At 52.1% G+C, this 25464-nt stretch overlaps 9 protein-coding genes and 1 non-coding gene across 10 annotated transcripts; 7 read left to right on the forward strand and 3 right to left on the reverse strand.

The window, feature by feature from the left end:
* Positions 1 to 1885: 1885 nt before the first annotated feature.
* lacc (laccase precursor) lies at positions 1886 to 4357 on the forward strand. Its single transcript, XM_951846.3, has 2 exons — positions 1886 to 2405; positions 2463 to 4357. Exons 1-2 carry the CDS (start codon positions 2148 to 2150, stop codon positions 4062 to 4064), a joined length of 1860 nt encoding a protein of 619 aa, XP_956939.1. The 5' UTR covers positions 1886 to 2147; the 3' UTR covers positions 4065 to 4357.
* A 957-nt stretch (positions 4358 to 5314) lies between these two features.
* Positions 5315 to 6903, forward strand: NCU12022 (hypothetical protein). The gene is made up of 2 exons (XM_011397019.1): positions 5315 to 5951; positions 6014 to 6903. The coding sequence occupies exons 1-2, from the start codon at positions 5640 to 5642 to the stop codon at positions 6437 to 6439; spliced, it is 738 nt and encodes a 245-aa protein (XP_011395321.1). The 5' UTR covers positions 5315 to 5639; the 3' UTR covers positions 6440 to 6903.
* Positions 6498 to 7916, forward strand: NCU12021 (hypothetical protein). Its single transcript, XM_011397018.1, has one exon. The coding sequence runs from the start codon at positions 6581 to 6583 to the stop codon at positions 7538 to 7540; it is 960 nt and encodes a 319-aa protein (XP_011395320.1). The 5' UTR covers positions 6498 to 6580; the 3' UTR covers positions 7541 to 7916.
* Positions 7917 to 9346: 1430 nt separating this feature from the next.
* Positions 9347 to 11350, reverse strand: NCU06170 (hypothetical protein). Its single transcript, XM_954939.2, has 3 exons — positions 10730 to 11350; positions 10267 to 10668; positions 9347 to 10184 (listed from the first exon to the last, which is right to left on the reverse strand). The coding sequence occupies exons 1-3, from the start codon at positions 10842 to 10844 to the stop codon at positions 9601 to 9603; spliced, it is 1101 nt and encodes a 366-aa protein (XP_960032.1). The 5' UTR covers positions 10845 to 11350; the 3' UTR covers positions 9347 to 9600.
* Positions 11351 to 12973: 1623 nt separating this feature from the next.
* NCU06169 (hypothetical protein) lies at positions 12974 to 14697 on the forward strand (the record flags this gene model as incomplete). Its single annotated transcript, XM_954938.1, has 3 exons — positions 12974 to 13204; positions 13896 to 13922; positions 14005 to 14697. 3 exons carry the CDS (start codon positions 12974 to 12976, stop codon positions 14695 to 14697), a joined length of 951 nt encoding a protein of 316 aa, XP_960031.1.
* Positions 13612 to 16933, reverse strand: NCU06168 (diphthamide biosynthesis protein 2). The gene has a single exon (XM_954937.2). It carries the CDS (start codon positions 16808 to 16810, stop codon positions 15002 to 15004), a length of 1809 nt encoding a protein of 602 aa, XP_960030.1. The 5' UTR covers positions 16811 to 16933; the 3' UTR covers positions 13612 to 15001.
* Positions 16934 to 17243: 310 nt separating this feature from the next.
* On the reverse strand, positions 17244 to 19527 carry NCU06167 (MFS monocarboxylate transporter). The gene is made up of 2 exons (XM_954936.2): positions 18320 to 19527; positions 17244 to 18255 (listed from the first exon to the last, which is right to left on the reverse strand). The coding sequence occupies exons 1-2, from the start codon at positions 18894 to 18896 to the stop codon at positions 17324 to 17326; spliced, it is 1509 nt and encodes a 502-aa protein (XP_960029.1). The 5' UTR covers positions 18897 to 19527; the 3' UTR covers positions 17244 to 17323.
* Positions 19528 to 20404: 877 nt separating this feature from the next.
* NCU06166 (alpha-1,2-mannosyltransferase) lies at positions 20405 to 22301 on the forward strand. Its single transcript, XM_954935.3, has 2 exons — positions 20405 to 21192; positions 21259 to 22301. Exons 1-2 carry the CDS (start codon positions 20555 to 20557, stop codon positions 22064 to 22066), a joined length of 1446 nt encoding a protein of 481 aa, XP_960028.3. The 5' UTR covers positions 20405 to 20554; the 3' UTR covers positions 22067 to 22301.
* Positions 22302 to 22316: 15 nt separating this feature from the next.
* Positions 22317 to 22405, forward strand: NCU15329. The gene has a single exon. It is a non-coding gene; the product is annotated as a tRNA-Phe (tRNA).
* Positions 22406 to 22913: 508 nt separating this feature from the next.
* On the forward strand, positions 22914 to 25163 carry NCU06165 (hypothetical protein; the record flags this gene model as incomplete). Its single annotated transcript, XM_954934.3, has 5 exons — positions 22914 to 23314; positions 23462 to 23584; positions 23960 to 24060; positions 24187 to 24685; positions 24838 to 25163. 5 exons carry the CDS (start codon positions 22914 to 22916, stop codon positions 24989 to 24991), a joined length of 1278 nt encoding a protein of 425 aa, XP_960027.3. The 3' UTR covers positions 24992 to 25163.
* Between the last annotated feature and the right edge of the window lie 301 nt (positions 25164 to 25464).

Consider the following 25464-nt stretch of genomic DNA (forward strand, 5'->3'; position numbering starts at 1 on the left):
ACAAATATGTATGCAACGCCATGCTTACACGTACACCGAACCACTGGGTCTTCTCATCGTCATGGCTAGTGGTCACTGGTCTCTTCATCGGATCAGAATTGGTAATGACAACCGTCTCTGGTCCGGAAGGCCTGACATTGCCCGCCCCTTGCCAATTCCAACAACCGTCAACATACGCTGCCTAAGTGGAAGAGTCGTCCCCAAACATCAGAACATATCATGATACCATTCCGGGACTCCTCAGCCACGCTAGGTCAAGTCAATAGTTTTCGTGCGGCGTGATCTATCTTTTCTTTTCTCTTACACACACACACACTCACACACACACACGTGGACGATCGATACAACCCGATTCTCTTGTTCCCTTCGGCTTAAGGCGATGGTAGGTACCTATCACCGAGGGCTTCCAACAGCAGTAAAACTGTTAGTCAGTAAATATACCGCAAACAGAAACTATCAGAAGGACATCCACTCACCACCAACTTATTGACACCAATCGCAACTCCCATGCCTTCTTCTTCTTCTTCTCGTCAACAAAGGTACTCACACACTTCTGACTGGTCTCCATTCCGGTCGGGCGACTGACCCCTTCGCTGCCTTCTGTTATTTCAATACACATGACCATTGAAAGTAAAAAGTCGGCTGTGGCGTCTCGCCCTACTACACACACACACACATCTTACCTCTACTTAGCTGTACCTACCTATTCTTCGAGTTACTGTCAGCCACGAGATCTCAGCTCACCCCGTCCACCTCATCTTCACGCGCGACTGAGCGTGCGAAGCGAAGCGAGCCGGACTTTCACCCACCACCATGAACCGAGCTGTCTGCTAGGTACCTAGTGGAAATCTGTTTGGTGTATGCTTTATTTTGTTGTTCCCACGATACCTGGAGGCTTGATATTCAGCGCTGGGAAGCATGTTCACATGCAAACATATCGCCAATATTTACGTACCAATCGATGCAGAAGCATGTCCCCTTTAGGATTCATAGCTAGGGTTTACAGCTCGCTTGGTGGTGGGGCTTCCAGCTACGGTAACACCGTGAGGTAAGTGCATTCCATCCCGAGATGATTCATCGCCGAATCTCACAAGACGACACCATACGACATACCTTCAAGGGTCATCGATATACGGATAACGACGAACTGCTTTCTCGATTCTTCTCACCTTCCTTTCTCTCGTCGGCGTGCCGTCTGAAACCAGATTCATCTATCCCGATCACAATGGCAATGTTACCTATCCAGCATCGTCTGTAAGTGTTAGTGTACAGCGTCGTTCTTACACACTGATGGTGTTCAGATTCCTCTCTCACGCTTCCCTCGATCACCACGGTGAGAAGACGTAATATCTTAAAGTCGAAGTTTCGGCGATATATCAGCAGTTCAACCAGTTCACAAGGAACAACTGCCGTTAATGTTTGATGCCGCCGGCGTGCCGCCGCTGTCAAGTGTCAGTCATCCGCATCCGTGAACAGGGGCGATATTGTAAGCAAGCAAGTCTCATGGCCTCACGGTGGCCTCGGCAGTGCTGAAGGTGAATCACCATTCCCAGCTCAGCTTCCAACATCCCGAAAGATTCCACAGTCCTGTCAGTGAGATGTAAAAAACGGCGAAGTAATCATGCCAGACGGTTGCCTGGGCACAGTACAAGCACAGCAAAGTATAGCAAGCTGTCAGGAACCATCCATCCACCCACACACATCCATACATCCAATATCAAGTCCCATTTCGGAAAAGAAAAAGAGACTCAGACGAGTCAGCTCAGCCTCACCGATACGAAGGGACCTGGTACTCCACGAGGCACGAGGTGGTAAGCCGCCATCTACTTTGCGATTCGATGACCACCAAGACCTCTGGCTGCCCCACAGCGCCTCAACATGCAAGGGCAAGAAGGCAGGTACTCATCTGCTTGTTCAACGTGTATAAAGTGGTTGGAGATCTCTCCATTCCTGGTGTCTTTCGATTCGTTCTTCATCATTGTATCAGGTCAACATCTCCAGACTCGGAGGTGAAGTCGAAACCTTCACATACCTTTCTTTTGGAATTTATAGTCCCTCGTCCCTTCCTCAATCACTCATCTCACGTCAATTTAAGCCCCCGCTGAGTTCCTTCATCACTTACACTCGCGGAAATCTTCTTCATCACCATGAAATTCTTGGGCATTGCCGCCCTCGTTGCGGGCCTTCTTGCCCCTTCACTTGTTCTCGGTGCTCCTGCACCTGGCACCGAGGGAGTGAATCTCCTCACTCCCGTTGATAAGAGACAGGACTCCCAAGCCGAACGTTATGGAGGTGGCGGAGGGGGTGGTTGCAACTCCCCGACCAACCGGCAGTGTTGGTCTCCAGGATTCAACATCAACACCGACTATGAACTCGGAACTCCTAATACCGGCAAGACCAGACGGGTAAGTAAAGGCTCCATATTATCGGTGCAGAGATCGAAATGACTGACACACACCTAGTACAAGCTCACCCTCACCGAGACTGATAACTGGATTGGCCCTGATGGTGTCATAAAGGACAAGGTCATGATGGTCAACGACAAGATCATTGGACCTACCATTCAGGCTGATTGGGGCGACTATATTGAGATCACCGTCATCAACAAACTGAAGTCGAATGGCACCTCGATCCACTGGCACGGCATGCACCAGCGCAACTCTAACATCCAGGACGGCGTCAACGGCGTGACCGAGTGCCCCATCCCACCCAGAGGCGGCAGCAAAGTGTACCGCTGGCGGGCCACCCAGTACGGGACGTCGTGGTACCACTCGCATTTCTCAGCGCAGTACGGCAATGGCATTGTTGGGCCCATTGTCATCAACGGACCGGCCTCGGCCAACTACGACGTCGACCTCGGCCCTTTCCCGCTCACGGACTACTATTACGACACCGCTGACCGTCTCGTGCTGCTCACACAGCATGCCGGCCCTCCGCCGAGCAATAATGTGCTCTTCAACGGCTTCGCCAAGCATCCGACCACAGGCGCTGGCCAGTATGCCACCGTGTCGCTCACCAAGGGTAAGAAGCATCGGCTGCGGCTCATCAACACCTCGGTCGAGAATCACTTCCAACTGTCGCTGGTGAATCACTCCATGACCATCATCTCGGCGGATCTGGTTCCCGTACAGCCCTACAAGGTCGACAGCCTGTTCCTCGGCGTCGGTCAGCGCTACGATGTCATCATCGACGCCAACCAGGCCGTTGGAAACTACTGGTTCAATGTGACGTTTGGTGGGAGCAAGCTGTGCGGTGATTCGGACAACCACTACCCGGCCGCCATTTTCCGGTACCAGGGCGCGCCGAAGGCACTGCCGACCAACCAGGGCGTTGCGCCGGTCGACCACCAATGCCTGGACCTCAACGACCTGAAGCCCGTCCTGCAGCGCAGCCTGAACACCAACAGCATCGCACTCAACACTGGCAACACGATCCCCATCACGCTCGACGGGTTCGTCTGGCGGGTCAATGGAACGGCCATCAACATCAACTGGAACAAGCCGGTGCTGGAGTACGTGCTGACGGGCAACACCAACTACTCGCAGTCCGACAACATTGTGCAGGTCGAGGGCGTCAACCAATGGAAGTACTGGCTCATCGAGAACGACCCCGACGGTGCCTTTAGCCTGCCGCATCCCATCCACCTGCACGGCCACGACTTTCTCATCCTCGGTCGGTCGCCCGACGTGACCGCCATCAGCCAGACGCGCTACGTGTTTGACCCGGCCGTGGACATGGCTCGGTTGAACGGCAACAACCCGACGCGGCGCGACACGGCCATGCTCCCGGCCAAGGGCTGGCTGCTCATCGCGTTCCGCACCGACAATCCCGGGTCGTGGCTGATGCACTGCCACATTGCCTGGCACGTGTCGGGAGGTCTGTCGAACCAGTTCCTGGAGCGGGCGCAGGACCTCAGAAACAGTATCAGCCCTGCGGATAAGAAGGCCTTTAACGACAACTGTGACGCGTGGAGGGCGTACTTCCCTGACAATGCGCCGTTCCCCAAGGACGACTCTGGCCTGAGGAGCGGTGTCAAGGCGAGGGAGGTGAAGATGAAGTGGTAGAGCATTGTTTTCCCAGGTTGGATATAATGGATTGATGTGGCCATATTTGGGTGTATATATGGTGGCTGGTGTTGGTCTTGGTAATACGTAATCTCTTCTCCCTTCTTTTTTTTTAACTTCCCTTCATCGACCTTTGGACTTGCAACGCTTGTTGTTTTTGCCCGATGGTCTAAGCAAAGATTTTGAGATTGAAGAGTCGGACGTACATAGAAGATAATATTATATTAGTTGAGCCGACCAGGGGTGAACAATCGTGTACGTATACAATTGAGAAGTGATGTTTTCCTTTCTTGCTTTCTCATGTCGATGTCTTTCTTCCTCGCGAATGGTCAGAGTTCCATTGCAGCGCCAAATCGGAGCCATGGAGTGCGTGGTGGCCCATGTCCGGGTCGCAGTCGAGATGGCGTCGCCTCAAATGGGCCGGCGACGAGTCGCAGTCTATGGTACCACAGGAGTTCGAGCTCTCTCCATGACGGCGCATAGCGGTGGTGATCCGTTTCATTCCGCTTGTTCGATCCGCGGTCGCGTCTCTGCTTCTTCGAGAGCCAATGGATGGGAAATTGCAGAGGACGGTGGATGCCGTGGCATGTTGCTCGACCTTGTCGCATGTTGAAGAAGGAAGAGAAAAGTCGACGTCGAGGAAAAAGGAAGAGAATTGCGCGAGATCGATTGGCTGGCTGAGGCGCTGGACGGTTTAGCAGCTGTTAGTGTCCGCTGTGGATATTGTGTGGAACCCTTAACCCCAGCCTAACCCATGTTCAAGTCCTGACTCTAGCCCTAACCCCCCTGTGGCTGGTCCTCTGATTGGTTACACCAGCGCCTACTGAGTCCCGCTAAACCTTGACAGTCCACCCATCGCTAGCTCCCGCATCCAGGAACCTCGTCGTCGTCGCAATCAAAATAGCAACGACAAGGGAAGTGGAAAACAAAAAGAGAGGTTGGAAAGATCTCCCTCAATCCCCACCCTTTTTTGACTTTCACCAGTCCAGCTCACCACCCATGGGGCGACCTATCATTTTGCCGATCAGCCTAGGCGCGCTTGTTTCGAGAGCCGGGATCGTGGATGGTCCAATACGATGATGATGATGATGACCATGGTCGATCGGGAACGGATGCTAGATACAGACAGGCATGGGGAAAATGGATAGTCGCCGTGTCTAGAACGAACTTAAGCTTGTTGACATACATACATAAGATGGACGGTCATCTTCAACCTCATCTTTTGTTGCTTGGTGGTCTTCTACACCACAACACTTCAAACCTCTCCCGAGTCACACCTTTTCCTTGTGTCTTTTTTTCTTTTTCTTAGTCTTTTTTCCTTTGGGTTTCCTTTCCGTCTCTTATTTCCTTTTGGGTCTTGGGGATTCATCTCGGCATTCTGGAAGCATCTCGGTCTGAATCAATTTCCTGGCGACGACAAACTATCACCAAGCAACAACGCCAATAACGAGTCTCAGTGCTTCATCCTCTTTTTGTCAACAGTTGATCTGCTGGCGAGCATCTTCTAAACATATCTGTCCCTTTAACGAGAAACGGTTCTTTCCTTTATCATTATCACACCCCAACAAGTCTACAATGTTGCCCACTGTCAACACAAAGTTCCCGCCTCCCCCGACGGCACCGATCCCGATTAAGCCCCATTTTCCTCTTCGGACGGCACACAAGAAGCGACCATCACTAGAAATCATCACGGACTTCAACTCACATACAGCCAGAATGGGCTTTCAAGCCCCCCGACTGGGCGCTTTGGGCTTGACATTTTTGGTTATGAGGGCACTGCAGTTCGCTGCTCTGATCGCAGTCATCGGCTTGAGCGCAAACTTCATTGATGAGTTCTCTACAAAGTCACTGGGATCTCCTTCAGAGCTTCTAGGTACTCTGGTAGTGGTATGTTTCGAAGTCCTCGCATTCTTCAACAGCTCGAAATACTGACATGTACCTAATAATAGGCCGTCATTGCTGTCATCTATGTCGTCATCTCCTACGTCCTCTACTACGATGCCATGCTCCCATATCTCCTCAGTGGAATTCTTGACGGCTTACTGCTGATTGCCTTCATCGTCGTCGCCTCACTACTCGGCAAGCCCCTTTCCCATCTCCAGTGCGCTCTCATGCCCCAGGATCCTGACGCCAACAACTTTTGGACATCTGTCCCATTCACCATCAAGTCCCAAGAAACGACGCATGACGATGGCCTATACTTCACCTTTGTGCACATGGACCAACCCACCTGCTTCGAGACCAAGGCCATCTGGGGTCTTTCCATCGCTCTATGCGTCCTCTTTGCCTTCAGCAGCATCGTCTGCGTTGGCCTCTGGCGTCGCGTCAGTCGCGAGACGGTTGTTGTCGGCAGCAGAAAGGACATTGAGGGTTAGGGGCGCGCGGGCGCTGGCTGGGGGATTCGCGAGAAGAACTACTACTTATACGGGTCGGAGTCAGAGTCGGATGTGTCCCTTTATGGCCACAAAACCACCACCACTGCTCCACCACAGTTCCCTCCTCCCCCGTTGGCGCCCATGCGTATCACTGGTGGCGCTCGCCGCAGCGACAACCAACAACAATACGACAGTGATCCTCAAGACATTCCGGTCCCCACCATCCGCGCAAGAGCCGGCCTGCCACAGAATCGTCGCAGTCTTTCCGGCTCCAGGTCCAGTATCGACTCCGACACCTCCTCTACCCTCAGTCGGGGAGCGAGCCCCGAGCGTCAACTCCGTATCAGCGGTGGTCTAGCGCCCCCGCCGCCCGTCCGCCACTGCTGCAACGGCGGTCGCGTCGGGCTAGGCATCATGCCCACGATCCCCGGCTCACCCATCGACGCCACACAAGAGCGGACCATCATGGACGGCATCTCGCCCATCATGTCCCGCGCCCCCCAGGCTCTGCTGCCTCTCCCCGTTGCCGACCCAGCATTCCGCAGTACCAGCACCAACAACCTCACCCTGGCTGTCCCCTCCGCTACCTACGGTACTTACGGTCACCACCACCACGGCCAAGTAGGAGCTGGAAGAGCCACCCTCCATCCACCACTCACCATCATCACCGAGTTTCCCATCGTCACCCCCTCTGGCTACTGGCCCACCAACAACATCTCCCCACAAGAATATAAGCGTGCCGCGCCGCCGCCGCGCTCCCCGCTGTCCCCGCTCAGCCTGAGAGGGCTCGGCTCGTTCATGGCTCGTAGAGGTTGCAAGAGGAAGGAGGTCCCGCCGCCGATTATCGTGCATCCTAGCTCGCCTTCGCAGTTTGCGCATGTCGTTAACAGCGCAGGAACGGATAGTGTGGCGTTGGGAACTCCCGTTGATGGTTTAGGCCCGAACAGCCAGTCGCCGCCGCCGCCACCACCACATCTGCAGATGCCAACAAACCCGCCCAAGAGGAGAAAGACGGTTTGGGGGATGATGGTGGAAGGATGGTGGGATTTGGGACTGTTGGAGAGGATGGGGAGTGGAAAGAGGAAGAATACTATGAAGTGATAAGAAAGAAAGAAAGAAAGAAATGGGGGCGCAAGCCTAGGTAGTATGGATCGAATAGGATGGAAGGACTCGGTAATTAATATGATACCCCGGAAGGGAAAATGGGAGGAGGTAGGGCATGAAGGGAAGAGTTGACTAGGTATAATTTGGATGACACAGGTACAAGATTCGTCCCTAACGATAGAACTGGAAAAGACGGGATTGACTGCACTGGACGTCTGTCGCATCGCCACACAGGACATGTTTGGCAGGGATCGATGGAAACCACCAAAAAGGGGGAAGCAACAAAACTTGTTCTGGTAATAAGTAGATAGACAGATAGTCTCATAACGGATGCAAGACTACGGACAAATGATGATAACGACGTTCCACCATATACTTGAAACTCTCTGGCTCTTAATTATTGGGATATGTGATCCAAGAATCTAGGCATCAGGTACTTACTCTTCAACCCTTCAAATGGTTTCACCCACCCGAAGCACGTTGGTGTCCCGACGGTAATGAATCCCGATCGTTTCCTCTTTGGACTTTGAGAGGAGGACCGAAGTTCGAGATCTACTACCAACGCGGATACTCCCACCTGAACCAATTGTCACCTCAGTTACCTCACCCACATTTCCTACCGCGCCCAGAAAGCAGGGTCAGATCTGCAAGTGCTTATAGATCAACAACTATGATGAGGTTATGTACCTATGGTCATGCAGAATTGCATGTGAAATGCTGAAGTTGGGTACGGGTTTTAGATGTACAATGCAATCTGCAAAGACGTATGTATCCATTGGCTGGGGTACCTTGATGGTTAAGTAGCCGTAGGGCTACAATAGTGTAAGAACATGACAAACCTCTTGAAAACCATTTGATGTCAGACTTCCATTCTTCCAAGTCATGCCAGTTCTTGATCGAGGTCAAGTGTTTATGTTTACTATTTTAGTCGGCAAAGGACAGACACCTGGCTGATCCGGATCTGGACGCCGTCCCGGCCTCACTGACTTCAACCGAAAGAACATAACGGCACTACCATAAACCGGAGGACTACAAACACCTAAGGGCGTGTTTGTTACCACAGTAAAAAGTTAGGGGGGATATTGTATTACTGTGCAGATTTTACTGCATAGCACAGCTGCATTCCTGCAGCATTAAGGCACGCCAAGACCCTTTACCTTACTGTGCTGTGTTCGATAGGTAGGTATATATAACCAATGCCCCCCCCCCCCGTGGTCATCTTTTTAATCCTTCCCTTCTACAACCACCACAGTATATACACTGTGTAAATACTGTGTAGTCCAAATGGTAGCTTTCAATTGGGAATAGCCTTATTTACCGTCTTTAGGAAATTTTTTTTTTTTTTTTTTTTTTTAAGCATTGCGACGGTAACCCCCTATATTATAGGGGTGAAGCGCTATAGGTGGTTCTCAACTACGTTCCTTACTGCACTACGGCTCAAAATCGAGCTGTAGTATAGTAAGGAAATCGGTTAAGAATCAAGGAGATTCTAGCCCTCTGATTGGTCAAATCGACGATTTGGAGAAAGTGCAGGTGGTTGTAGGTGGTTGCAGCGACCTACATGAAAATTAACCATTTTTACTGAGATTTACCGAACACTACGCAGTTCAGTAAGCCAGTATGCTTACTACGAGCCAAACTCTGCAAATCTGAATACCCTCTAACTTTTTACTGCGGTAACGAACACGCCCTAACTTATCGCTCGTCCTCCGCAGCGCAACACCCCAACTCATTCACTCACTCGCTCACAACAACAACTACAATATAAATCACGTATTTCAATGTTCCAGTGTAGAACATAAATGCAGCAATCGTGGTTTGAAATTAAACGAACTAGGACTAGTTCCAGCCAAGTTCCCCGCCGTCCTAATTTGTCTCGTACAACGCTTCTTTCGAACTCTTTCTCTCTCTCAATGTCTACTACTACCCCTCTTTTTCTTTTGCCGTTCCCCTACTCGGTTCTGGTGGTCTTACACGGCCTCTTCTAGTTCCCCTTTTGAGAATGAGAATCTAGTCGAGTCCAATTCCGATGATTTTGTCCTCCACCTTGTAGCCTTTTAGTTCTGGCCCTGCCTCTGCTTCTGGCCCTGGTTGAACTGGCCCTGCTTCTGGTTGTTCTGGTTGTTCTGGGCCTGGTTCTGGTTCTGGCCCTGAGTGCCCCTGTTCTTTCCCTTTTGACCAGCAGCATTGTTGCCAGCGTTGTTTCCGCCGTTGTTCTTGTTGCCACCATTGCCACCACGGTTCTTGCCATTACCGGCACCGGCATTGTTACCGTTACCATTGCCAGCAGCACCCGTAGCCGTAGGAGCGGCAGCAGCACCACCACCCAGCACCACGGTAGGGGTCAGAACGGGGGCGGACTTGCTCACAAAGCCGGCGGCAAGAATGGCGCTGACGGCGGCGGCGTTCTGCTGCGCCTCGCTGGATCCGGCCTTGCGGTTGGCTTCGGCGGCAATGGGGAGGGTGGCCACGCTGATCAGGCGCTCGTCCTCAATGTCATTGATGTTCTTGAAGGTCTGGATGTTGTCGGGCGTGTTGAGGGTCGGCTTGACGTCGGTTTGCTGGACAGCGAAGCAGCCACCGAAGGGACCGGCGACGGCGTTGTTACGGCAACGGACAGTGCAGATGTTGCCGGTGGAGGCTAGTGTGGGAGGACAGATGTTAGTGTCGGATCATGGTGGAGGAAGAGAAGAAAAAGAAGAAAAAGAGTGAGGGTAACATACCGCCAGTGCAGTGGAAGTTATCCGGCATGGTCACGGTAAAGTTGAACTCCTGGATCTTGTTCTGCGAGATGCCGTTGGCTCCGGGCACGTTGTTGGTGACAGTCAGGTTCTGGCTGATCTTGCCCGAGTTGGAGGTCTCGTCCAGGTCGCAGACATAGGGACCGGCGCCGTCGGCGTTGACCTGGTGGATTGTCACGGTGATCTTGCTGCCCGCCTTGACCTTGGTTACGGCGCCCTCAGCCAGCGCTGCCTCGGTGTTCTCGGCGATGTCGATGTTGCCTGTAAGCTGCGTACGACCGCAGTTGTTGACCAAGTTCGCCTTGATCTCGGCATCGCGCATGATGACCGAGTCAAGCTGGCAGGGGTTGATGGTGGTGCAGTTGCGGGCGATTTCAGGGTTGACTTTGAAAGGTTAGTCAGTTGGACTTGAACACACAGCACTTGTTGGATAGATGACACATACCTCCGAATCCGACAGATGGTGGCGAACCAGACTCGCCCTGAGCGGCCAAAATCACACCATGTGCTTTGGCAAGAGCAACGAAAGCCGCCAGCGGGAAGGTAGTAGAGAAACGCATGATGAAGGATAGTCGTCGAAAAAAAGAGTATCGTAAAGAGAAGGACTTTGGTAAACAAACACTGAGTGAACTAGATAAGATGGGATGCAGCCTGCTGCGAAGAAAGAAAGAAGTGAAGAGAGAAACGATTGCTGGAACACACTGGATAGAGAGCTGTTGTGTGAAAGAATATCGACATTCATGAGGGGGAATCAACAGACTCTATATACTGCATCTGGGAACTCCAAGTGAGGAGTTCAGGGGGTGCCCAAGTGGAACTGATGTGCACATTCTGATCGCAGAACACACGGCCGATGTTTCTTGTTCATCCTGCGGCATGTCTTTCCGGTCAATCCTAGATCGACTCGGCTTCGTAAAAGCTTATTCACAGGCGAGGTAGATCCAAAACGGTTGAGGCTCAGGGGCACTGCAGGGATCTCGTTGACATATAGGCAGGGTTTGGTTTACAATTTTGCGGATGGTGAAAACGAGGAAGCCTGGAGTAGAGGGTGGTATGTAACTCCTTGGGGTTTCACTGACGTTATCCTGCATGGGCCTTATCTGGGCCCGATATATGCCATTTTGCATCTTTTGATACCCGGGCTCGTACGAGTCAGGTGACATTGTAGGTAGGGGTAGCGACTTAACACGAGCGAACCCGCAACTCGCCCAGTCTCATGTCAGTGGGTCCGTGTGACAGTTAACGGCAACCGTTGCCATCCTCGCGTGTACTAAAACGAATGTGACTGGATAAAACGTGCTTGTTTGAGATAGCCTTTCCCCGTTGTTTGGGAAGTTGGATGCCTGTCGGCTCGTTGCCGAGGAGGTGTACACTACACCTGTCAAACTACACCGGTCAATGTAACTAGTTCCGTCATTACCTGTTCTTCGCATTAGGGGGCTTTTTTCTCTCTTACATAACAAAACCGGGAATACGCTCGGGCGGCTGAAATCGTTTGCATCTGATGGGTCAGGTTCTCTGTGTTTGCAGCAGGGGGGGGCTTGCTTTAACAGGGGTCATTATTGTAAGGTCCCATCTGGATGTCAATGCAAAGTCTGGGCCGTCAGTGTTGCATAAAGCCGTTAGCGGTTAGCGGTCTTGGCCACCTAGAGGGCAAAAGGGGGGGGGGGGGGGGGTTTAGCATTAACAGGTACAACACCCGTCAACATCGCCACCCAACGATAAACAAAGGCAAAACATACCTCTACCTGCACCAATATGTTTTCCTCCAGGCACTCATATGGTAGGTGCAAGCAAGCAAATGTTTTGTTTCGACCACAGCGGGAAAAATCCAACAGAGCTTGGGATAATGCCAAAACCAAGTTCGGATATCCGTTCGGTAACTTTTTCCAAAGTCATCATACCTTCAAAGCGCCGATGTCACCTCCAGGTTGCACTGATATCGCCGCTTTGACATATAAAGCCGTTGGATATGGAACAGAATTTCATAAACCCTGTCAGTGCTACATTCTTAGTGTAGTCTAGAAAAGGGGTGTTGCTGTTGGAACACTTCGGGCTAGTCGAGAATATGAGTGCGTGGAGGAAAGATAGTAGGTTCCTGTTGGATGGACGTGATGATCGCCAAATGATCATGGTATCCTTCGGATAGGTCGAGAAGAAATCTCGGCCATTTCCTCGCATTGCCAGTGTTAAATGAGCAATTCGCATCTTTCAACTCCCAGCAACAGCCGTTGGGAGGTAAAGTCTGCCCAACGATGAGCATTTACGTCTTTGAGCCTAGGTCCATGAACTGTCACTTGCGACACCGTTCACACACGACTGGTAGAAAATTTCCAAAAGTGAAAAGGTCATTGACTAGAGAACGCGCCCATTGTACGCTGTTTGATCGTGTGAAGGACAGCACTAGAAGCAATGGGGCCGTGAATATGTTGACACGCAGCTATAAGATGTTCCGCTCAACACTTGATCGACGAGTTGAATGGTCAGCCACTTACAATCTATCCAGGTATAGGCTACGGCGGACTGACCGTAGAACGAATACTCACGTCTGCCGACGGTCACTCTGTCTCTCAACAAAACCGTCGAATCACTAACCTTCCATCATTCCCTCAAGTCCGGTAACACAACTATAACGTCACAAGTGCACCGAAACTTCATCACCGATCGAAACCGTCAAATCGCAAAAGAAATGGGTTGCCTCTGCAGTATACTCGCCTTCATCTTCCTCCTCGACGGTGGCGGCGAGAGGGTGACCTGGCACATGTGGAAACCATCACCTGCGCATTTAGAAGAGGGACGCGAAGTACGAACTGCCCCAAGGGCAGATATTGGGGACAACATTACCAAGAGCGGCGAAAGTGCCGGTGTTCAGCGTGCCCGGGACAAAGGACATAAGCAGGGTAGAGCGGAGATAATGAAGGTCCGGCGCACCCGGTCAATTACGTGTTAACAAGATGAGGCCGTGACCGTGGAGTCAAGAGGTGATGGAGATTGAAAAGCGGTTATGGGATGGTTCGAGGGGCAGTGGCGGAACGGGCCGAGGCTGTTGATGCATCGATGCGTTGATGCGTGGATACACACTAGCTGGGAGGTATGGCGGTGCGAACACACGACTTGGTGGGTGTCTGGTACCGGTAGGCTGGAATAATATGAGCAACTTCGGGGCCAGAGGTCAGAGACAAGAGGTATAATTCCAGTAAGGGAAAAAAGGGACCGAGAGGAGGCCACGAGGGTTTTCGTCCGAACTTCCTCACTGCACCATGCTCATTTCCCAGGCGTTGGTTGGTTCATCTGATCACTGCTTCCACAATTCGCGATCATGAACAATAGGAAGTTACAATTTTCGCTGTCTTGTCAGATATATTGTTGGCCATTTGGTGTCGGTTGTCGAAGTGACGCACGGAAATTTGATTCTCGATTTGTATTCCCTGATGAAATGAAAAGGACGTTTTCCTTGGTTGTCTGGTGTTGGCTTTTCCTTTAACTTATTTCTGGAAAGGTGGACGCAGGCAACGAAAAAGTCGCCATTCCATGAAAGAAAATTGTCATCATCCACAACTGTCCGAGCCCACAACCTTGAATATCTTTCCGCATCTAATCAGAAGCTATAGACGTCGGCAAGCAAGGCACAAGGCATGGTAAGTATCGAGCTAACCAGATCCGGCATCATTTCTCCACGAGCCATAATTCATTGTGAGGTCGTGTTGTTAACTTTCTCAGGCTAACTCCACCCTCGCCGATGACACCGGACCAGCAGGCATCCCGGCAGATGGCTTCTATCAGAAGTTCAAGATCCCCATGTTGATTCTTTTCAGCACCCTTGCCGTTGCCATTCTGGGCTCGACCATCTGGCAATGCTGCTTCCGAGTGAAGAAGAGCGATGAGCTCGAACCCCAATCCCCCCTCCCCACTTTCGTAGGACCCAGCGGCGTGAGAAGAGAACATATCCACCTCCCTTACCCGCACTCCCCCCACTACCGTCCGTACGGTGGCAGCCATGGATCTAGCACCAGAAGCAAAGTACGAGGCAGGGAGGGAAGGGAAGTGATCCAAACAACTTCGGGATGGCTGCGTCATGCTGGTCCTAACCGTCCTTTGTATCGGAACTGGCCACAGGCAGAAACTCGCGTGAGAATCAGGGTACCGCCGACAACGGGAACACCACTGGATGGAGCTTATTCCATGGCTTATATGCAGGAAGAAATGCGTCAAGAACAGCCGCAGCAGCATCGAGAAGGAAGACAGCAGGAAGAGTACGAGATGGAGGCGCACCGATTGGAGACGAGGGAGCCAACACCACCCCCGCCGTATAAGGCTAGAAGGTCCACGGATGACACGGTTGATCGTCCACCAGGTTGCTTGTGTGCCCATGTGTCGAAATCCAGTGGGAGCGAAGGTTTGAGGCACCTGTGAGGGAAAGGCGGGCTCATCGCTAACGTTTGGCGAGAATTGACCGAGTTCAGGCGTGGTGGTCGTGGTGGTCGTGGTGGTTACAGTAGTACTCCCGTCCGGTACAGTAGTACTCCGTCGGTGATGGTAAAGGATGGAAGCAGATAGGTCCCAAGTGGCGAAGAAGTCCAACAACTGAGTTGTGTCCGTGGCCCCAACGTCACGCTCGTGAGTCCAAGATATTTCCAATCCATTCGCTTTTCTGTGGGTATCACTCCTACCTATATTCGTGTCCAATCGTGGCTACCTAGATCAAATGCCCTCTTCTTCAGGACATCAAGTGCTTCTCTCCTTCTCCGCCAACCGTGTAGCCTCTAGCCACTCCGCCTCTACCTTCTTCAATCGTCATGCTGGCCTCCTCGTCGAAATCGGTACCCAAACCGACCCATGTCCGTTGAGTACGAAGATACTCTGCACCGGGGCTAACGACGCCGTTGACTGATGCCAATTCCTGGGCTTTGGATCTAAGGGTCAAAGCGCTTGACCGTGGCGGCGCATCTGGCTTGTCAGACGAATCCTCCTTCTTTGCACTCTTGGGTTTCGACGCGGCCATGCGCATAGGCCTACTATGGCTGACAAGTTTTCCTGTCCTCCAGTCAAACTCGGGTGGTGCCGACTCCTCCTCGCTGTCCAATTCGCCATCACCAGAGGCTTGCTCGGCACCGGCTGTATCTTGTGCCTCGTTGTTCTCATTTTCCTCGGACTTCTTCTCCCCAGGCTTTTCGTCGATTGGTGGCTTGACAGCTTCGATGCCACCCCACCACTCGCCGGTCCAAACTCTTTCATCGTCACTGGCGAGGGCGAGCTCGAGCTCAAAGGGCGTGATGACGGGCTTGTAGAAGCCGGCATCATCCTCAATAAGAGAACTCTCCCAGCAGCCGACCACCACCCAGCCGTCAATTTCAGCAAAATTGGCAAGCTTGGCTGGATTCAGTTTTCCAACCACCATTGTGTAACTTTTCTTCCCGGCAGCAGCGATTTGCTTGCGGATGCTATCGATAGAGGAAAGGTAGTTGGAAACGGAGAGGGTGTTGACAAGTATGCCGATAATGCCAGCCGTTGTCAGGGAGAGGAGGCGGGCGTAACGGCGGCCAAGGAGGCGCTGAGCGGAGTACAGCGAGGAGCTATCAGAAGAGGTCTGGAAGATGTAAAGGTTCTTAACTCTGGAGCACAGGGCGAGGAGGAGCGCGGTTGGCGGTTGGGAGATGTGGAAAATGGAGTAGTCTCGGAGATCCAGACCCGTCGAGGTTTCGCTGCCATGGCTGATTTCCACCTCTTTGCCTTGGGCGTCCACAACTTTTCTGTTTGGTATCCTGCCCATGGGGTTGTGAACAATCTCGGTGGCTAGCAAGTTGACGTAACCACCGCTTTGGAGTTCGGACAATAATGACGGGACGTGAACTTGGTATGTAACGTCGGCCATGAGGACCACCTTGGCCTCTTTATCTGGGTATTCCTTTTCGAATTTGACGAGGGCAGCATCGCGGTCGAGGATGTGCTTGGTGAAGACATAGATTACGGGAAGACGGGAAGTAGGCGAGAGGCACGAGCGGCCGTAGTGGACAACGACATCAGCGTTAACGTGTTCGGCGGCAATCTCGTCGACGCAGCAGGCGCTGTACGAGGTATCGGCGAGGACGTATACCCGACGGGCCTTGGGCTGTGATTCCACTGGGGCGGGAGCTTGTTTACCACATCCACACCCCGTACCGTTTTGTTGGACATTGCGACCGCATTGTCCGTTGTTCGTGGTGGAGGGCTCGGGGCAGGCTGTCGCCGTTGACTGCAAGTCTGCGGTAGACGTCGGCACTGTCGGTTGTGGTAGAGAAGCAAGCTCTGCTTCTAGAAGTTGGACCACTCTGGGGGCATCGCAAAGCATGTGGTCGGGAAACTGTAGGCCAATTCTCCTCCATCCTCCCTCTCCAACTTCCTTCGCTGTCCTCGTGATTTCGTAGATGTCGCGGAGTTCATCATCTGATTTCGCCTTGGTCTGGTCATCGGTCGGGACCACTGCGTATTCGAATAGGTGATCTTCCGGTGTGGACAGAACCGGTGCCGCGTTTAGTTCGCCAGCCATTGTGTGTCGAGCGCGGCTATACTGTTGTCAAAGAGGACGGCTGGCTGTTGACTTGTAACTTTTGTTTGTTGCCAGGGAAATGTTTTAATTTTGTTTTCGCCCCGCGTCACTGGCGACGAAGGCTTGCGACGGAATGTCGGGTGGGGTTGAAATTTTCTGGTCGGCGGCGGGGCCTGCTGAGAAATTACCCCGCGATTTGGGCGTCGCGGGTACCTGAGCCCTACGCATTCGGTGGGGTTTAGCGGAACAGTGGGCTGAGCCAACAACGTTTGGGGGGGTGGGGGGAAGGGGAAGGGGGTGTGAATCGCAAATCCAGAGTACCTACCTACCTTGAGGTAGCCTGGGCTCTCATTTACATTTCCCATCCCATCTCTTCCTCTCCTTTACTTTTTTTCTCGACACTTTCATCAATTGCAAAATAGAGAACTATTTGCGCCGTTGATCATTTCGCATTAACATTAGGTATCTAGCTATCCAATTGCTTTTTCTCTATATCCAATATCCAACACATGACTAGAACTTGACCCGCGGGTCGAAGCCGACAGCGAGAACGCGGGCGGACGTATAACACGCCAGGGCGACGAAGTACGAAAGGCCCGAGAAGATGATGACGGCTCGCCAGCCCGTCTCAGCAGAGCCCATCTCCAACAGGGCGCCGCCGATGGGTACACTGCTGAGCGTGCCGAAACTGGCCACCATCATGGCCGTCGAGTAGTATCGACCGAATTGGCGAGCGTCGCACAACTGTCCAAGACATACGGGTACAAGGCCGAGGTTGCTTCCGCTCGCAAATCCAAAGAGCACAGCGTATCCGATCAGCACCGACTTGGACATGGCTGCCGGAAGCCACATGGCCAACACGAGAATCACACACAGCGAGATGGTGATGATGACCACGTTGAACCGTCCAATGCGATCAGCAAAGAGACCGGGGAGCACACGGCCCAACACAGACCCGGCGTTGAGGTACGATAGGAGAAGGTAGCTCTCGGTTGCATCCTGACCATGCGCCGCTGCGTACGAGACAATGTACGTCAGGGGCATGAACAGCCCCCACTCCATGAAGAAGATGCCGATCGCCGAAAAGGCATAGCGAAGGTCTCGGAATCCGGAAAAGTCGGGCAAAAGTGACGACATCTTGGGTTTGTCTTGGCTGATCTTGGGCTTCAGACGAGTCTTGATAAAGAGGTTGGCGGGCACGGCGAGGCCGAGCATAATGAAGCCAAGAATGCGGCAACTCCAGGGGAACCCAATCGAGGGGAGGGTATACCGCAACATGATGGGGAACATGATACCGCCAATGCCGCCGGAAATGGTAGCAACACCGGTTGCCAGTCCACGGCGCACGTGGAAGAAGTGTGTGATCGACCCGTACGCAGGGCAGTTAAGAAGGGCACCGCCCAAGCCACCGAGCACAGGGTATGTCAGCATGATTTGATAATAAGCTGTGTCTGTCGTTAGCACCATATGCCATCCACAACTAGGGGCGGAAGTGTTGTAAGGACTTACTCTTGCTGAGACTCAACAACATCAAGCTGAGGACAACCAGCAGACTACCCACGGCCACCAGGAGGCGCGCTCCATGCCGATCGAAAATGGGGCCAACTTGGATGCCCACAAAAAAGACGATAAAGAGGTAGAGCGAAAAGATCCAACCGATCTCGGATGCGCTGTGGTTGACAAGCTGATGTGTCGAAAAATATGATTCAAAGACGGCCGCAGAGTTGATGAGTCCAAACACCGATATCATGGCACAAAAGGACCCAAACACTACCAGCCAGCCCTGCAGGCCACCTTCGGGAAAGTCGATTACGGTGGTCGCCGCAGACGGCTGCCGGGCAAGGCCGTTCTCGCACTTGACGCCCTCATCATCAGGGCTGTCGCTGAGGTCTTGGATGGTGTCGGATTCCGGTCCCGAGTCCCGCTCGTCTGAGTTGGCTTCACGCTTTGAGACGAACGATCCGCCCTTTTCCTGGTCGCTGGAATCGATAAAGATCGGGAGTGTTGACAATGACTCGCCCGCGGGGGGCTGCTGATGGTTTTTTAGGCAGCTGTCCTCTGCATTAGGAGCTCGACCTAGGGTCATTTATCCGGGGGTTTTTCCTTTGGGCGACAGATTATCTCGAGTCTCGAAAGATAGCTTCCAAGGTCGGGAGTGATGGTCAGGGCTGTCTCCTGCTCGTTCAGGGACGAGGTCAACAAAAAGATGATGCTCTTTTCCTAAATGAAAGAATGCACGTTCTTCAGCTTCAGTCACTGTGAACAAGAAGTGGCGGTATCTGGCCCTTAAGTGGAGGGGCTAGGTGGAGGACAAAGCGGGCTCAACAGGGATTCCACGCAAGAAAAAAAAAACTTTCTTTGCAAATCGCCGGGGCGGGGTGGGCAGGGTGGCTGGACTCTGGAATGGCGGAGAGGCTTCTCGGTTCCTTTCTCAAGACTTCTCTGGATTCTGGAAAACATCAAACATGAAACATCACTGGCACGGCTATGTGTACGGTCCCACCAGTTGTTAGCGTGATGGCGGCCGTCCGAGGAGAATCAGTTTCTCTCACGTAACAAGCCGGCTTGGCAGACTCCCGGACCAACAAGGTCTCCGAGAGCGTCCGGTGTGGATGTCGGAAAAGTATGGGGCCGTGGGGGCTAAAGCCGTTGGCCAGCGCCGGCGGTGACCCTTTGATTTTCAGGCACCGCTCCCGGAGCACGGCGTCCACCGCTTACTTGTATGCGCCGTCATTCGCTGGCTTTGCTTTGTGACCGCAACCGATGTGTTATTTGTTTGCGGAGGCTTTAACTTTGTATCAGAGAAGTGTGCAAAATCGTTTGCCTTGAAAGAACGTGACGTCGATACCTACTGCATAGTATGCAAGTGTATGTATAGTGTACTTCCTGTCTCCATTCGTTCAAGTTGTTGCGTTCTAGCTGGCATCCCCAAATTGATTCGGTTGGCTGTGCGTACCCCTTTCACGTGCACCGGTGGAAGGCAACGTATTGTCTACACTGTCGTGACTGTCCTCAGAATTTGCGGTTTCGCTCAGTATTTGTCTACTGTGTACAAACAAGCTCATAATCACCGCGTCTCACCGTTCTCCTGCCTCAAAAATTTATTTTGGACACGAGAGCCGAAGCGTCCCTTTGTAGGCATGTGCGGTCATCACTGCAGCACCTGAGCTTTTCATTGGCCAGCAACGGCTTACGGCCCTACCTTACACAGTCAAGCTAGGACAACTTGAAATCACTGTAGCATCGTAAGTACAGTACCTCGGTAGGTACATAGTAGTGTGCGCCCTTGGTTGTCAATCATCACCAACCCCAAGGATTTCACTACCTAACCCGTCAACGCTCAGTGGCAATTGACGTCAAGTTTGGTTGCGTACCTCTAGGTTTGATGGTTCGGGCACTTCAGTTCTCTTTGTTTTTCTTTGTTCTCGCCCTTGTTCGACGTTTAGTCAAGCTATGACAGTCAAAAAGAAAACAGCGCTATCAACTAGAAAATTTCCGTTATGGACATACGACACAGAAAAACCTGTTGCTTGTCCTATTTGTGCGGCTGTACCCTTGCTCTTGTGTAGGCAGCAGAGTTGATCATCGTCTTACTGTGTAAATGCCACTTTGCGCTACCACCACAACCTGCATCATCTGGCGATCTTTGATGTTTGTATTTGTTTGAGATGCGCTTGCCAAGCTCACAGAGCCACACGGTAGAAACTGCTGGGCCATCTGTCATCTCACGTTCCAAATTGAAAGATGGGTTACCACCACCGCACATCTTCCCGGCTGGGCACGCTGCCTCTCGCGTTTGACCTGCCGGCGCGAGTAGGACAGATCTTCATGTTGCAATTTCGACGACTTCGGCGCTCAGGGCGCAATGGACGCCGAATCAAGCTCCTTCTCAAGTTCGCATTACCGCTCCTGGTCCTATACCTTATCGATCTGCCCATTCATCTCTACCGCACGCGCGTTGCGCGCCCTCATCAGGATCTCGACCAGCCGTTCGCGACAGGATGTCTGGACCCGTCGGTTACCGCCGCGCAGCCGCGCGAGAACGCCACTTTTGTCATGCTGGCGCGGAATAGCGAAATTGAAGGTGCAAAAGCAACAGTGGCGAATATCGAACGGCAGTTCAACCGGTGGTTTCACTACCCGATTATGTTCCTGAACGACGCTCCGTGGTCAGAGGAATTCAAGGATGTACTAAGCAGGGCTGTGAGCAATGGGACTGAGGTCAGGTTCGAGGTCATCGAGAAGGGAAAGTGGGGGTTTCCTGAGGAAATGAATGAGAAGGAAAAGACAAAGGCCAGATTGCAGATGAAGAAGCAGGGTGAGCGAGGTGTGGGCTATGGTGACATGGAGAGTTATCATCACATGTGTCGGTTTTACTCTGGGTACGTCTCCCGATGTGTTTGGTGTGATAGGTCCACATGCTAACCCTGATGTTTTCGCAAAAACAGCGAGTTCTACAATCTCGAAGCCCTGAGGCCCTACAAGTGGTACTGGCGCCTCGAGCCAAGTGTACGCTACAGCTGTGCCCTCACATACGACCCTTTTGCGGAAATGGCTCGTCACGACAAGGTCTACGGCTGGACGATAGCGCTCTGGGAGGTTGGCGACACCTGCCCGTCCCTATTCAAGACCACCGACGACTACCGAATCGAAAAGGGTATTCCCCGGACGCCCACCTGGAACGCCTTGTTACAAGTGATGTGGTTCCCCGCGCCCGTCCGTTGGTTTCTCGGCTTGTTTCGGGTACGGGAGCACGACAACTCCGGCAACAAGTGGAACATGTGCCACTACTGGAGCAACTTTGAGATTGCCAATCTGGACTTCTTCCGCGGCCGCGAGTACCAGGATTACTTCCGCTACCTGGACAGCAAAGGCGGCTTCTACTCGGAGCGCTGGGGCGATGCGCCGGTGCACACGCTCGCCGTGCACATGCTTCTCCCGCCCGAGAAGATTCATCACTTTTCGGATATTGGCTACGAGCATGACACGCTGTGGCAGTGTCCGGGAAATGCACCGATGGACCAGCAACTCCTCGGTAACAAGGCGCTGCGTGACATGGGCAGGATGACACTGCCGTCGGAGGGAGGGACAGGATGCAGGTGCAAATGCCAGGAGAATAAGAGGAGGAGGAATATCAATAGTCAGTGCACGAGCGAGCTGACGAGGCCAGTGGCGTTTCATAGGCCAAGCTGGTGGGAGAGGCACAATGGAGTGTATCACTATGCTGTAAATAACCCAAATAATCCGAGGAAGTGAGTGAGGTTTTGGGAGATGGGAACAACGGGTTGGAATTCCGCGCCAGTCGCTCTCAGTTTTCTACAAACTTCGTGTTTCCGTTTCAAGACAGGAAGTCTTGTACCCTTCTAGAAGGCTTACTCGATAGATAGCCCATGATTCATAATCGGCAAAGTCATCACAAACGAAATCATGGCGTTGATGTTGGCATTCTGGAACATGCATCCCATGCTCCATATATAAAAACCAGGTTCACACCAGCATACATCAAGCGGGTTTAGCTCAGTTGGGAGAGCGTCAGACTGAAGTCCACTTCACTCATAAATCTGAAGGTCGTGTGTTCGATCCACACAAACCGCAAACTTTTTGTCAACTCTTGCTTCACGATCTGAATTCAAATATATTCGAGAATCATGACTTGCTTGAAGGAGAGTTTTTTCAATTTTTCTTTTCAAAGAGAAAATGTTTCGGTGCTGAAGGTGGCTGACTCCTCGTGTGGAAATGGCGTAATTGGAGTACTTTAAACCTCCATTGTCATTACTATATATTGATGAGCGTTCTCTTTGTCTACCTACATACAGCACCTGGCGCCTGGGGTTACTGGGGATATTACTTAACTACTTGCTCTCTTTCAGACCATTGTTAATCAACTTCATTCTTTTCCTCCCAAGGTACGCTCTGGTTAGCAGATAGATACTTTTCAGAGCTCTAAAAATTTGGTGTTTGAACCGGATACCATCATCTTTCACTGTTTCACAAACCTCCTCGTCGATACACCGAGTTCTTCATCACTGTGGTCTTTTCCGGTATTAGCATCTGTACATACTTGACAAGAACCATTCTTTGCAAGACTTTCATCGAAACAATAATGTACCTCCTCACTATCCTCTTTTCCCTCCTCCTCCTCCTCTCCGCCTGCTACGGAAACGCCCAATCTTTCGTTTCTGACCGCTTCTGTCCCTGGTGCTACTGGACGGTCCCGGACAGCATGGCTGGTCTTCCAGAGTTCAGATTCGACTCGTTCTGCCACGCCTTCGTTCACCAGCCCATTTCCGACCGCCCTGGACCGGGACCCTCACCGCCCCAAAAGCCGGCGATCCACGTCGCCATCATGAACAACAACTTCACCGAGCTTCTTTCCTACAGCCGGATGGGCTACGGCATGTCGGTGGACTTGCCGACGAGGCCGACGAGGTGCGCGCCGGGGGTGGCGACTTTCCACATGGGTGGGAGGGAGGAACAGCAAGGGGGGGATGGATCATTGAGGCCGTAAGTCTTTCTCTACATCTTTTTTTCTTCCTGGTCTTCTATCTTCTGCCACTTGGCGGCAGATGTATCAACATTGGACCGTATAGAGATCAACGTTCAAGCTTGCAAAAGCAGATGCTAATGGTCACAACTGAAACACATATGTAGTCCATCGTTCAGCTACTCTGTTCGTTCTAACGAAAACTATACTCCTCCGCAGTTGTTTTCGGATGAGTTTCCAAATGGATGGGCGGCTTATGCAGGGGCCAAGGGCGTGGCGCCCGGCGGGGAGTGGGTGGTGTATAGGAAGAAGTTCAATTGCTGTGTAAATACGCGGGATATCATTGGCGGGACTGACTTTCCGTGATTGTGATGCGGAAAAAAAGGCTGTATGCTATCGTGCGATGGTGTTATGGTGGGGGGTTGGTGAGGTCAGAAGTGGAATTCATTAAGAGCAACAACAAAATTTGACCGTGTGTGCTATTATTGGAGCGGATAATCTCTGATCTCGAGCTCTGCTGTGCGTTGGTAACCAGATCGCGTGAGTGAAGTTATGATTAGGCTTTGTTGTTCAGTGAATATCGAGGACAAAAGAATGCCTTTCTTGTCAGGATGCTGGTGCGGGAAGGGGGTTGATAATCTTTGTATGCGTCACCATCGTCAAAGAAACATGCCGTCAATTCGTGCCACAAGGCTAATTCAATTGTATCCCGTCAATCTACTGGGCATCAGAGGGAACCAGGAAGTACAAACCATCAATGGCCCCCGTCCGTGAATCCCTGGGACACTTGCAAACAGCCTGGATATTTTCACAGTTTCACTTTCTTCATCCAGGATTTCAGCAAGTTGAACCAACTTCATTCTCTCCTTCCCAACTTATCCATCCCTCACAGCCATGATGTTGGCATCGCTCCTTCCCGTCTTCATCTTCATCTTCACCGGCTACTACCCCGCCCAGGCCTCCCCAGCACCCAATACTCTCTCCGGTCCAGGTGGTGCCTCCTCCAAATCCATTACTCCGGGCACAGGCAACTCCCAGGCCAACAATAACTCTCAGATCCTTGATATCCGGGCAGACGCCAACTGGAACGACTGGTCCTCCATCGGCGAGCGCTTTTGCCCCTGGTGCGAAGCCGGCGTCGACTCCAATGACGGCGCCAGCCCGGAAGACAAGGTGTGTAGGGTAGTAGTGCACCAGCCAATGGCCGCGGGCAGTCCGCCGAACACTCAGTTCGCTCACATCGCGATCCTCAACGCCCGGTACACGGAGCTACTGTCGTACAAGCGCATGGGGTGGAATCAGCAGGAGAATCTTTGGACGTCGGTGGGAGCGGCGGGCTCTGAGGGTGCGATCGCCACGGTGTTTACTGGTCAAGAGGGTGTCAGGCTTCCGTAAGTTTCTTGTCTATCCCTTTGAATGCTGCAGTGTTGCTGTGGGGCATGATGGGAATCTCCAGCCGTACGGTAAAGGTGTCTCGTGAAGGAAACATATGGCTCTCCTTGGGAATTTGCTGACTTGAGACGATTGATGTTTGTGTGTCCAGACCAAAGATTCTCTGGCAGAGAGATGGGAAACTCTCGGTGACCATTCTTCCACTGTATCCGGGCACGGAGGGGTCAGCGTGGAAAGTTGTGCAAAATGTTGCACCGAAGAAGACCTACCTCATTTTTCATACTTGGTTCTTCTGTGGGAAGTAGCTTCTGGTAGTTACGTAAGTGTAACACGTGGCTTGGTCCCTGCGTTTGGAGGAATTAGATGTCAATCCCGTCTTCCCGCCTTTGGTATGCAAGGGGTAGATAATACCTAGGTATTTAAAGTGTCTACAAACATCATGTTGTCGTCCTACGTTAGAAACTAAGGTTCAGATATAATTTTTGAGACTCGGGAGCTGGAGGATCACTGTGAGTGTGTGACACAATGAACGAGATACACTTGGTGATTGTTTACATTTGTGGATTCGGCAATGCACAAGATAGGGGTAGCCCACTTGACATCTACAAGATGGGCAGCAGAGTTGGGTTGGGGAAACAGACAGAAACCGACCTCCGATCCTCAGCGCTCTACCTCCGCCGCCTGAGGGAATAAGATGTGCAGCAGCGAATGCCCCTCTTCTTCGAAAAAAGACCAAAAAAAAAAAAAAAAAAAAAAAATTGGAAAAAACGGAAAGGGA

Source organism: Neurospora crassa, linkage group VII (genome assembly GCF_000182925.2).
Source record: "Neurospora crassa OR74A linkage group VII, whole genome shotgun sequence".
Taxonomy (NCBI): Eukaryota; Fungi; Ascomycota; class Sordariomycetes; order Sordariales; family Sordariaceae; genus Neurospora; species Neurospora crassa.